The 13,776-nt window shown below is 37.4% G+C and overlaps 1 protein-coding gene and 1 non-coding gene across 14 annotated transcripts in view; one reads left to right on the top strand and one right to left on the bottom strand.

The window, feature by feature from the left end:
- Positions 1 to 13,776, bottom strand: part of LOC133531550 (zinc finger protein 852-like) — a 119,234-nt gene that overhangs the window by 100,813 nt on the left and 4,645 nt on the right. For all 13 annotated transcript variants that reach the window (XR_009801551.1, XM_061869836.1, XM_061869830.1 and 10 more), the window contains exons 3-6: positions 12,370 to 12,405; positions 11,781 to 11,852; positions 10,443 to 10,609; positions 7,946 to 7,997 (exon numbers count right to left, since the gene is read on the bottom strand). Coding sequence is in view for 12 of the 13 variants with exons in the window: in XM_061869836.1 (XP_061725820.1) it covers positions 7,946 to 7,997; positions 10,443 to 10,609; positions 11,781 to 11,852; positions 12,370 to 12,405 (327 nt within the window). In the remaining variant the exon portion in view is untranslated. The remainder of the gene's footprint in view (positions 1 to 7,945; positions 7,998 to 10,442; positions 10,610 to 11,780; positions 11,853 to 12,369; positions 12,406 to 13,776) is intronic.
- On the top strand, positions 11,636 to 11,708 carry Trnat-ugu (transfer RNA threonine (anticodon UGU)). Its single transcript has one exon. It is a non-coding gene; the product is annotated as a tRNA-Thr (tRNA).

The raw sequence follows: 13,776 nt of genomic DNA, 5'->3' as shown, positions 1-13,776 counted from the left end.
ATAAGAACGAGTTAAAGTTTTGTATCCCAAGTAAATATATCACTTTTCGTCGCCAACAGAAAAAGTCGAAGGCGTTTTCATAGAGGTTCAAGTTAAAGTAAAAAGGATTTTAAAAAATCCTATGTCAAAAGAAAAATAGTTTCTAAAGTACAACGAAGTGGATGCATGCCTAAAGTATAATTCGAAACGAAACCTGTTAATTTCAAAATAAAATCACCTAAGTACAACTTTTGTACATAATTTTGCAGATAACAGAATTTTGATGATAAACTCACCAAAAATTTGTCGTGAGATCAAATATGTTCCGAATATGTCCGTAAATAATGCGAATATAAATACATGTGGCCTGCCAAAACACAACACGAGAAGGTATAACGTTTCGAAAAAAGGGCTGGGTTATTACAGTTACTTATAAACATGTATACAATTTATCATCTAATATAAGGTCCATGTGGTGAATACCGTCTACAAGCTCTTTGGTCGCTTTCAACTCTTGCGTTTGAACGCCCACTCCACCTAGTTGTAGAGTAGGAGTGAAGCTCTTGCTTTCTGTATCTGAGCCACGTACGTATTCCTACAAATACGAGAGTTCTTGCGCCATGGCGGTCAATACATTTTATATGCCGGTCTTACCCACGCTGACCTTAATTGCGAAAACATCGTATACATGTTTAATAGTGAATGTTACCATGCCTGAATTACGATACACGGTTCCAAAATCGAAGATCGCTTTGCCTTCTCGTGGTATCACAATAACACCAAACAAGCATAGAAAAAAATGTAGTACAGATTTGAAGTGCAGTGTATCGTTTCGTTTTGGTTGGTACGCTTATTAAAAAAAAGTTTACAATGCAACATAGCATAGCGCCACCACTTCCCTAGATATCTCCTGAAAAAAATTGATAAAAAGTAACAACTGGTAAACGTTAAATTGATTCTACTTTTTAAGTTGTATTCAGCGGCGTATTTACCCTAGAGCCAAGTGGGCCATGATCCGGGGCCATGCGAAGATCGGCTAAACAGGTTTTTTTCCTTAAATGAAATACATTATCATCATTTAAGGGGACGGGACGAATCTAGATGGTCCGGGGCGCCAAATATTTAAATACGCCTCTGGTTGTAATTGATGTTATTTTACAAATAATTTTGATTTCAGGGCGTATGTCAATCTGCATTTTGTCCACCGCTACAAGTCGAATCAACGTGTACTGTAGGAATTAGGTCTAACAATAAGTTACAATAAGTTAATGACTGACAAGATTCCATTTGGCTTGGCCCTGAAATAGTGTCACCATAAGCAGCTTACGTATGGCAATTATGTGTGTACGTCATGAACAGTCAAATAAAATATCAGTAGCGGCCATGTCAACAACTAATTTTCAAACATTGTTTATTGCATCAATATTTTATGGTAATTAGACCAAGATAAGTCTGCAACGATTTTGAAAGCCGCCGTTTTACCCTTTGGGTACGGAACCCCAACAAGTAAGCAAATACCCACAGTAACAAAAATGAGTATGATTTAGATTTTTTATTTTATTAAGGATTGGAACCGACCAATCTTGATCATTGACAACGGGACAATGTACCAAGCGTAGTAGTAACATGATAGACGAAATATATTTTCAGCAATAGAGCTGATCTGATGGTGCGGCTAATAGTAGCCACACCATCTGGTGAGAGCCGCCGTTTTACCCTTTGGGTACGGAACCCCAACAAGTAAGCAAATACCCACAGTAACAAAAATGAGTTTGATTAAGATTTTTTTTTTATTAAGGGCTTTGGAACCGATCAATCTTGATCATTGACAATGTACCAAGCGTAGTAGTAACATGATAGACGAAATATTTTCAGCAATAGAGCTGATCTGCTGGTGCGGCTAATAGTAGCCACACCATCTGGTATGTTACGACATATTTAAGCATCTGCAGTCATAGTCATTCATAAACTTTCGAGGTAAATCAGAAGCATCGATTATGCGAATTACGAGAGAAGGTTGTTCCTTCTCAGAGAGCCTACTCGAACACCAAAGTTCCCAAATGGGGAGGTGCCTTTCTATTTTACTCCAATTAAGGCGAAATTAGAGGCCGGTAAAGACAAACAAACCGATAATAAGAAAAAAAGATACACTTTAACAATTTTGGCCTATGTAATATGTTAGAAAATAAAAAAATGCAAAAGGAACAGTCTGTCTGCCACCATTTTGTGCTTAAACCACTTAACCGATTTTGATGAAATTCATTAAGGAGATAGTTTAAAGTCGGGAAAGGACATAGGATAGTTTTAGGAAGGCGGAAAATCGTGCAGAATGGAGAGCCTTGGTGCACAAAATAACGATCTCATGGGGTCGACCCTCAGTCATGAGAAAACGAGGAAGAACAAGAAAAAAAAAATTATGCCACGGTAGGTAAGGTCAATGAGGGTAAGTATGATGGGGAATGTAACTGACGTTCATACCAGGAATATATCGCTTACAGTACAAGTGTGCAACCTTTTAGCAATGTAGTAGTTCTGCCTATACACATTCATTGGCTACGAGTGCATACGCACGCTCCGATAAATCGACTAATCAGGAAAGAGAATTGGGAATAGCTGGAGAGATGCTTTATTTAATTTATACAATTTCTTGTGATATATTCGATGCGAGTATTTTAACTTAAACAGCGAGATAAACAAAGGAAGTACCTGGGCGATCGAGCTTTGCTCGGTTATAACTATTTATTGTAATATGGTGGTGTATAGGTGATAATCTACATAAACTTAAAAAGTAAAATGTGAACTGACAATTATTATTATTTACAATCGATTTTAACCTTACAGCACTTGTCACAGAGTAACGCCATCTATTGTTAATTTCTCTTATTATTTACTAAATTCATTTTAAAGACATTTTTTTACTAAATTAAACTTGTCTAAAACAATAAAAATTAAAAAAAAAGCAGCCAAGTGCGAGTCGGACTCGCGCATGAAGGGTTCCGTACCATTTAAGACGTATTAAAAAAAATCTACTTGCTAGATCTTGTTCAACATTTTACCACTTTGGACACACATTTTACCACTTTGGAACTGTCTCTCGCGCAAACTATTCAGTTTAGAAAAAAATGATGTTAGGAACCTAAATATCATTTTTGAAGACCTATCCATAGATACCCCACACGTATGGGTTTGATGGAAAAAAAAATTTTTTAATTTATTGACGTATTAAAAAAAAACTATTCACTAGATCTCGTTCAAACCAATTTTCGGTGGAAGTTTGCATGGTAATGTATATCATATATTTTTTTTAGATTTTTCATTCTGTTATTTTAGAAGTTACAGGGGGGGGGGGACACACATTTTTTCACTTTGGAAGTGTCTCTCGCGCAAACTATTCAGTTTAGAAAAAAATGATATTAGAAACCTAAATATCATTTTTGAAGACCTATCCATAGATACCCCACACGTATGGGTTTGATGAAAATTTTTTTTTTTTTAAATTTTTATGACGTATTAAAAAAAAACTACTTACTAGATCTCGTTCGAACCAATTTTCGGTGGAAGTTTGCATGGCAATGTATATCATATATTTTTTTTGGATTTTTCATTCTGTTATTTTAGAAGTTACAGGGGGGGGGACACACATTTTTTCACTTTGGAAGTGTCTCTCGCGCAAACTATTCAGTTTAGAAAAAAATGATATTAGCAACCTAAATATCATTTTTGAAGACCTATCCATAAATACCCCACACGTATGGGTTTGATGAAAAAAAAAATTTTTTTTAATTTTTATGACGTATTAAAAAAAAACTACTTACTAGATCTCGTTCGAACCAATTTTCGGTGGAAGTTTGCATGGCAATGTATATCATATATTTTTTTTAGATTTTTCATTCTGTTATTTTAGAAGTTACGGGGGGGGGGACACACTTTTTACCACTTTGGAAGTGTCTCTCGCGCAAACTTTTCAGTTTAGAAAAAAATGATATTAGAAACCTCAATATCATTTTTAAAGACCTATCCATAGATACCCCACACGTATGAGTTTGATGAAAAAAGATTTTTTGAGTTTCAGTTCTAAGTATGGGGAACCCCCAAAATTTATTGTTTTTTTTCTATTTTTGTGTGAACATCATAATGCGGTTCATAGAATACATCTACTTACCAAGTTTGAACAGTATAGCTTTTATAGTTTCGGAAAAAAGTGGCTGTGACAGAATCGGACAGACAGACGGACATGACGAATCTATAAGGGTTCCGTTTTTTGCCATTTGGCTACGGAACCCTAATTATATATAAACTTGAACATATAAAAAAAAAAACATAAGTTAGTCACCGGGCGAGATTCGAACCCGCATTGTTTTATCATAGAGTTCCCATGGCCACCTCCTGTCTCCATCATCAGATCAGCTCCATGTCATCATAATATTGCATTGTCATCCAATTTACATGAAGACATTCAGCTCAATCGGATAATGGGAAGTGGGTCAAATTTAGCTTCCAAGATTTGACCCACACTAACATAAATACTAAAAGGTCAAGTTACGATTAAACAAAAGCTTGTAAAATTGGTTATCTTTTATCGCAGATGTATTAAATACTGAGGCGAACTCATATTCGACACGGTTTCCCATCACTAAAACCGGCGGCCCTTCGCCAATCCCTAGTTTCCGGGAATCGCCTACAAGCGCCGCGTGTACTCGGCAGCAGTGTTGTCACATCTACCAACTTTTGGGTAGATCTACCTATTTTGCCTGCGTTCTACCTATCTACCTCCCTCGGCCTGAAATCTACCTATTTTTCAAAATGGTACAATTGTAAGTAATTCTCAATATATGTGACGGAACATTACTTAAATTCTACCAAGTTTAGATTCGATGTAATGAAAACCTGCAAAAGAAACAGATTATACAAGCAGATTCATTACCTACAAACAATAGAAATCCTCATTTTTGTTTCGATTTCTTTAATAAACACGTGTACTAACATCACAATATTAAATACTCATAAATAATTTGAAAATTTCTATACACATTTTTAATCATAAAAACGTACTTGCTATTGAGTGGTACATCTACCTGTTTTTCATTTTAAAACCACCCATTTCTACCTATTTTTGCACCCTGTTCTACCACTTCGGCAAAATTGTATGTGACAACACTGCTCGGCAGCCAGTGCGAGCCAGACACTTCTAGTGAGCGGTCACGCTTCTCGTCCCTACGTTCGCCGCTCTCGCGAGTGCGATATACGTGCCTAACCGACGCGAGTGATATTGTTATTATTATACGAAGATCGTTCTCTGTGATTAATTATTCAATAAATAACTGCAATCTTGCTCGTGGGTTTCTATTATAATAACCACTCAAAGGAACCCACAATATCGACCATTTATCACCCGTTACCGTGTGTACTTGTGCCTTATTGAGATGTTTAACGAGAGTTAGTAATTAATGTAGTCAAAGAAATTGTCAAAAAACTAATTTCAAGTCGTCATTGTTTTAATCTTTAACGTGAACGTAGTCGTTTCTGATTGTCATTGCGTATGCTATTGGTTATTTTTATCTCCATAAATAATTGCAGCGTAACATTCTAGGTCCATGGCAGTACCTAATCTCAGAATCCCTGCGACATTTCCTACTAACTGCAGCCCGTGATTGAGTTCATACATTTGATACTAAACGCAAGCAGGCGAGTAAATCTTCTGTGCTTTAGATCTGTTTTTATTCCGTGGAATGTTCTTCTAACTTCCTTAGTACCTAATACTACGATGGTGGTGGTGCAATATGGCGTCAGTAGCCACATTTCAAATCTGTACTACGCGCGGTATTGTCAGTATGGGATCACACAATTTATGTGTTTATGGTTTTAGCATGTTTTCCTGATTTATATAAACTTAAACTATCGCTAGCCGTGGAAAGCATACTACTCTGGCCCCAACCATGACCCGTTGCCAGATGCCTCGATAATCAGGGGACCTAGCCAAGATGTCGAATATTGATTGTTGTTAGGAAAAGATAGTTGATGTGATGAGACGGCACGACAACTATTCCGTGAAAACCGTGCTCAATATCACCACCAAGCAAAGAGCAGGGGGCAGAGCTCCAGCTTCCTGGTGGTCCACTGTCAAGAGACCTGAAGACGCAAAACATCCCACCATTGACAACACGGGACAGATGAAGTTGGGAAATGAAGTTGAGAAAAGGGCAGGATGATGATATGATAGAAAAAGCCAATTAAAACTTAAACATTCTATGGAAGTTATCACTTGATTTCGTGTCAACTCAATACATATTTTCTTTTCATTTGGCTTGGCTAGGCCCCCAGGACAGAATAGAAGACGAACTACTAGACGAAGGTAGAATAGTGTCTGCATAACTAAGCGCAGTTCGACTTCTGATCCTTGTAGTGGTGTTCCTAGGCTTAACATTGGTGTTGTTACCCCCCACCAGCCTTTGAATTTCCCCCTCACATTTAGAAAATATCAGTTCTTTTTCACAATCGGACTTAATATATTCTAGCTCTTGGTTTAATTGCACTACCTGATTGATATTGATATTAAACCCTTATTCATAAACGTGTACTACGACGGCGCCAATAATCGTTTGTCCCTTTCCGACCTATTGGTATGATGGAAAGGGAAAACGATTATTAGCGGCATCGTAACTTTAGTATATTTTTATGAATAAGGGGGTATGTGTTTACAGGAGCCTTGTTTCTAAAGCATTTCCACTACGGTAAAAAAATCAGCCATTTTGTCGTTAACCAAGTTATAGTGGTCCAAGGGAATGCAAAACTACATTACATAATGCGACAATAGGATTCCTATTCCTATGTTGCACAGTCGCCATCAGATATATCGGAGTTGCCGAGGTGCTCATAAATATCTGAACACACCTCTATTGTCGAGGCGTTAATAGTGCGTGTTCAGATATTTTTGAGCACCTCGGCACCTCCTGATGGCGACTGCACATTCCTCAGAGGCGACTGCGCTTTTGCAGGCCAGTAATAAACCCTGGAAACAAGCATAACGCCGGCCATTCAAACGTGTATTTGCAAAATACTGTTTTAAACTTTAAAAAAAAACATATTTAACCTTTTGAACGCCAAGAACACCTAAAGGCGTCGTAACTTGTGTCCGCAGCGCCAAGGACAGCTATAGGTGTTATGGCAGACGCTGTCAAAGTAACCTTCACACTGTCGAGTAAGGTTTACATTAGCACCTTGGCGCCCGGGAGCTTGGCGTTTGAGTGATGTTTGTGCTTATGACATAAAGCGTTCAAAAAGGGGGTTTTCCTAAAGAAATGTACCATTTACTTTTTTCGAAAAACTAACAACGCTTGTTTTATTTCGACTAGAATCACGGGGCTATTGATTGAAACAAAGAGTTCCGTTTTTCATTTAAATTTTGTGTGTCAGTTTTGTGACTGTCCATACAAAATGTATGTGATAAAGTGATAATACGTCACAAAACCACAGAATAAATAGTACTACCGTACAGAAATGACACTACCTACAAAACCGAAGTTTGACAGCGATTCAGGGACGAATCCCTTTCTAATGTATGGTACTATACCTTTCGGCCATTTAGGGTTGTCAAAATTCAAGTCATTATCTTATCTGTGGTCGTGCACGTATAGGGACATCAAGTTGTGCCAACCCTAATAATTACTCGGAGCAATGCTGAGCCGAACGGAGCCGGAAAAAGCCGAAGGAGACTCGCCCCACCGAAACTAACAATTTTTCGGACAATGTTTTTTTTTTCTTTTTAAATCTACAGTCATCATGATTCTGAGTAGAAGTAAACAAAAACAAAAACATGATAGTTTTTCGAAAAAAGTAAATGGTAGATTTTTTTCTAAAAATCCCCTTCATGTAAGTGTAACTGTGAAGTTCTCGAGTGTTTTTGACAGACATTTTATTGCGAACCCCATACTGACATTGCCGCGCTGTAAGCAAAAGTGGCACCTACCTTTCTTCTTCTCTCCGCTCACCGCCGCCTCAGTCAGCTCCTCCGTCTCCACCTGCAAATAACACAAGATTCAAGCGGCTGCCTATCTAAAGGCAAAGGAATTTGAACCTTCTAAAGGTGGAACACGTCAACATTTGAGCAGATATCATTACAAATAAAAATAAATTAAAGGTAGACCTTGTAGACGAAGCTAAATACATCAATAAATATAAATAAATAAATATTGTAGGGACATACTTACACCAATTGACTAAGTCCCACGGTAAGCCAAGAAGGTTCGTGTTGTGGGTACTCAGGCAACAATATATATATAATATACAAATACTTAAATACATAGAAATGTATTTAAGTCCATCCATGACTCAGGGACAAATATTCATGCTCATCACACAAATAAATGCCCTTACCAGTATTTGAATGCTTGATTTGGCTTCATAGGCAGACACTTGGCCAGACAGGTCGTCAAAAATATATTATCAAATAAAGTGGCAGTACCAGGCCTATGGAACTCTTCGCGCGAGCTCGAATTAATGTATCTGGTGTTTTCTATGTATTTAAGTATTTATATATTATATATATCGTTGTCTAAATACTCACAACACAAGCCTTATTGAGCTTACCGTTGGACTTAGTCAATTTGTGTAAAGATGTCCTAAAATATTAATATATTTTATTTTAATCGTTTAAAATAAGTTGACAAACTGGTTGCAAGCAAAGTGTTTTTATAGTATTAAGGAGTACTAGGATAAATATAATTAATAAGTATTGCATTTAGTAAGTAAACGATGCTCTCAGCAGCACATTGCATAAACTGAAATAAATGTCATATACTAAGAAAAAGTGACCAAGGCGTCCAGTGCCCCAGGCTGGAATCGAAACAAATTAAAATATTTTCTAAAAATAATTTAATTTGTTCTAATACTTCTAATAGCACATTGCATGTTGTACTTGTATGTACTATTTGCACACCTGTATGCAGGTTGAATACGATGGACCTATTTAAAATTTTAATATCTGTAATTGTACCGTGTTCATGCAAATAAATAATTTTTCTGGGAGTGTAAATTCAAAAAGTAGACTGAATCAGGCTCCTGTGTATATTCGAAAAACGGTTTTTCTTGAATAACTCTGCCATTTCTTATTTTACAGTAAAACCGTGAGGACAGAAATTGTAGGAAATTTGATTCTCTACAAGTTTGGTCCTCACAATTTTTCTTCTAGGATCGATATTTTGGAAATTAAACCTGAAAAACACGAAAAATTCAAAATATTATGATTATCTCCTATGATCCACGTTTTACGGCATGAAATGGGTAATTAAGTAAGTAAGTAAGTAAATATTCTTTATTGCACCAACAATTATACATTTTACATACATGTAAAACTACAAATGAATTTTAAAGGAAAATAGAACCAGGTAACAACAGGCGGTCTTATCGCTAAAAAGCGATCTCTTCCAGACAACCTTTAGGTAGCAGGAAATTTCGAACTCATACAAAAGTCAACAGGTAGTGCAAGGAGCTAAATATGGAGACTATTAAATACAAACATACATACTACTTATATAAGTATTAAAACAATACCTAATATAATTAATTAAGTTGTAATTCATTAATGTGTAATTAAAATCCGAAAATGGGGAGGGGATGCGTCGCTCGCAAAACACCATCCTCATGTCGGTGTGTCGCAACATCAGCTGTAATATGTTTAAGCACTGGCTTTCCGTGCACCAAAACGGGAACAAAAAAGAGTGTGATACTATTTTAATTGTTCAACTTTTATTTTGTTTTATTATTAAGTATTGTTTTGGCATTGTAATATGTAAATTGTATTTTGATATGGGTGTACAACTGTACGTGTTGCCTGAAATAAAACTTTCTTTTTTTTTATATATCAAAAGGCTCATCTGTATAGTACATTACTATAGAGGACGGGAAACGAAGGGTTGCAGGCCAAGTAGATATAGACGGCCGAGCGTAGCGAGTATGATTTCATTCAATCGTATATGATTTATAATTGTTACATATTAATTGATTTTCAAACGCGTTATTCATCAAAAATACATGTCAAATATCCATCACATTCTTTCTAATGCTAAAAAAACGAATCCTAGCATGTAAGTATCAAAAGTAAAAAAAATCGATGGTTAATGCTGCTAGACTTGAGAAATTAGTCAGCGACGGCTAATAACACCAGCATAGTGTAGTTTTTAAACATTTTCAGTATTAAACGCAATAAAATCTAATTAAAGTACATAAATCCAATTCCGGAATTTTCGATATTCAGTGATCTCAATTCCGGAATTGTAATATCGGAAAATTGGTCCGAGATTCCGGAATCTCGGATAGCAAGCCCTGCTGGTATCTACGTCGAACGATCTCTGAGAAAAACACTTTTAACCAATTTGTAAGACCAAAGTGATCCCATAAGTGCTTAGTGAAGTTCTGTAGAGAGAATTAAAAAACAGTCAAAATCTAAACAGGTGCATGATTATTACCTTGATAGGTTTCTCCTTGGACTTGGTTTTCTTGACGGGAGCCTTCTTGGGCTTAGGCTTGGGCTTGGCTTTGGCCTTGCCCTTGCCCTTGGCTGACGACTCGGCCTCTATCTCAACGCTGATCATTTCTTCGTGCTCTTCGTACGACGAAGCGTCGTCGCCTTCATCTGAACAAAAAGTTTTAAATGAAGTCAATGAATACCGGCAAATAAGGCCGGTTCTAGACGTCCGGTGTTTTCTCCGGACAATTGTCCGGGTTCGGCGATGATCTCTTGTTTCCTTGGGTGTAGCTGTCGGCAGCTACATACAAAGCTGGACATAGTCGCGTATAGTCGTTCAATTGATAGCTGGCCCCAAACGGCTAATCCTTTGTCTATCTGTAACTCGATAGCTAACGTTAGCTAATAGGGAGCGAATGCGATCTTAATGAAAAAATGCGCGGCACAATTTATACAGCTATTTAATTTACACTTACAGTAGGAATTTACAAACGCACAGTTTAAGATTGGAAAATAAAGAAAGAAGGAACACTAAATTTAGAAGAGAAACCATTAACACTGAATAGGAAATAAGGAAATAACTAAACACAACAAAGTATAACACAAAGCGAAAAAGCAAAGCGAATTGCAAAGAGTGATTCTACACAAAGCAAGCGCGCGTGTGTGTTAGTTATAAAATGGTTCGTTTACTTTAACCGGTTATTGAATTAGTACTCTTATGGAAACTGCAATAAGATTCAAAATGAACAAATGGAAAAACAATTTGCGATTTCTTGAGCACGTGCGGTTTTACTTAACAATAGACAAAGGATTAGCCGCTCGGGGGCAGCTACAAATCGAACGACTATAATACGGTCCGGTTTCCGGCTAAAATACCGGACGTGTACAACCGGCCTTACATTTATTGCTGGGAATACCGTCATAGGCCGAACTCTCGTATTTGAATATGTACGTTACTCATGCACAGTCAGAAAGGAAGAGCTTCACTCTATCTGCTCTACCAACTTTCTACATGTATACAAACGCAGAAGCAACAAAATTAATTTAGTATGGGATAGCGCATTGTTACTGGTGAATTTCCAATATGACTTGGAAATGCGGTAGCCGTTTAAGAAGTGTCATACTCTTACGGTAAATGTCGCTAGAGCCTCCCTATGGCTCATGTATGGTGGAAATATTCGCTGTATTGGGGTAGTCTTGGTAGCTCAGATTGCAGAGCACTGTACTTGTGATGCAGTGGTCGTGGGTTCAAGACCCACACAAGACAGTGAATTTTTCCACTTTTAATTTATTCAATTTTACACTTCACAAAGTCATGAAGCTAAAAGTAGATACATACCATCAAACTTCATGAAGGCGTCGTCATCATCCTCGTCCTCTTCAACGCTTTGGAATTCTTGCTTCATGTCAGCTAAAAACAAAATAAAATATAAAACTTTAGCTTTCTATCACCGCACCGCTCCCTGTCGGCAGGGTCGTCATCCTCACACACTAAAACCTAAATGGTCGCGAACTGTGCTGTTTAAGAGGAATTTCCTCCCGCAGACGCTCCAGCCGTGCAATGGAGAGCTCATTCCACGGCTGGAGCGTCGACCTGTCGTGGTTTTCCTAATGGGCTACAGTATGGGGTTCTTCAAAACAGGTGTACGGGTTTTTAAAAGGTCGGCAACACGCATGTAACATCTCTGTACTTGCAGGCGTCCATAGGCAACAGTGACTGCTTCCCATCAGGCGGGCCGTACGTTAGTTTGCCACCGACGTGGTATCATTGAAAAAAACCTTTACAATATCAGGTAAAATTGTATTAAACAATTATTGCGTGTGGCTTGTTGCGTACCAAATGTGAGCCTGGCTCTTTAATTTTTGTGATTCTACAGTTGAAAGGAATATAATAAAGTTTTGTTTTGTATGAATTAGGTTATATTTACCATCAGACTCACAAGGCTCGTCTTTAACTGCAAACCCTGAAACAAAAACAACAAATTTAAATTTAAAATTTTTTACTAGTGACTAGTATGGTTAAATAAGTTTTTTTCAAGCTTAAAAATTCCAAAGATATCTGGCCATAGATTTTTTCAAGAAAAAGATTAGGCGAGGAAATTGCCGCGCGAAGCAACTTGCCGAGGCACGTCTACACAGACGCGCCTATTAACTATACTTTTTTTATATTAGAAAGAACTCCACAGAAATAAGCGTGCAGTTTATATCAGGCCCTTCAATTGTTAATAATAATGGAATTATCTAATGTGGCATGGTTACTACACACTACTTATAATTTACTTCTAAAATACCCGATTTGGAGCCACAAGCTTTTTGAGGAAGTTCTTTCTAATGCTAAAAAAATATATAAGAGAATTTCCATACTGTCGGGGCAATGATCCCCGATGAATGGACTGTGGAGATCCGGAACAGACCATACATCATATAGTTTTTGATTGCCCCATCACTAGATACAAGGACCTGTCGAAGATTTTAAAGAACTGACAAAGGACGCGAGTGTATATCTCTCTCGATGTAATCATTATTGTAAAAACCAGTGTGTAAACGCCATACGATAAATAAATAAATAATGATCCCCAGAAATCTCAAAATTCAAAAACAATTTTAAAGCCTAGAGTACTTATGTCTTTTACTCAGTGTACCCTTAGCAAGTTTCCTCTACAAGGGCGTCACAACTAATGGGACAAGCATACATATAGTTAGAAATGTTGATCTCGACCAATGCCCATCCTTCTGTAGCTCTTTCCATTGTAGCCTCTCATAGGTCACTCCTCCATTGCAGGCCCACCGTTAGTTATAGCCCACCGTTAGTTATATATTATAATAGTTTAGCTTCATCCTGGGTGGATATACAGTGTATTCATCCCATCCTTAGTGTCTTATCATGCAAACAATGGTGACGTTCCAACAATACGATTCCATAGACAATCTAGACATCATAATTTCAGTGCAATTATTAATGCAAATCTTATTAGAAATGATTAATTTACAGTGGTTGATTTAAGTGAACATTTTAAGTGATGATTATTGTGTAATTCCAGAGAAACGTGTGATAATGTCTTCGAGAAGTGTTTGTTTACATGAAAGGACAAGTAAGGATGAATACAGTTTATGTCACTCACGCCCCACTAAACAAACACCTACTAACCCTACGTGTTACAGATAGCCCCCTCTGCAGAGCATGCATGGAGGCAGAGGAGACAGCCGCCCACGTCATTCTTGAATGCCCTGCACGGCTAGCACATGATTACACGCGGGATAACTCGCGCCGCGAGAAACAACAGTCGCGTGTCACAAATTTCTATCTCGACCTGTCAGTTTCTCGATTTTGGTAG

The sequence above is a fragment of the Cydia pomonella genome, chromosome 25 (assembly GCF_033807575.1).
Source record: "Cydia pomonella isolate Wapato2018A chromosome 25, ilCydPomo1, whole genome shotgun sequence".
NCBI classification, from domain to species: domain Eukaryota; kingdom Metazoa; phylum Arthropoda; class Insecta; order Lepidoptera; family Tortricidae; genus Cydia; species Cydia pomonella.
The sequence above is the reverse complement of the archived record's forward strand: the minus strand, read 5'-3'. Positions and strand labels throughout refer to the sequence as shown.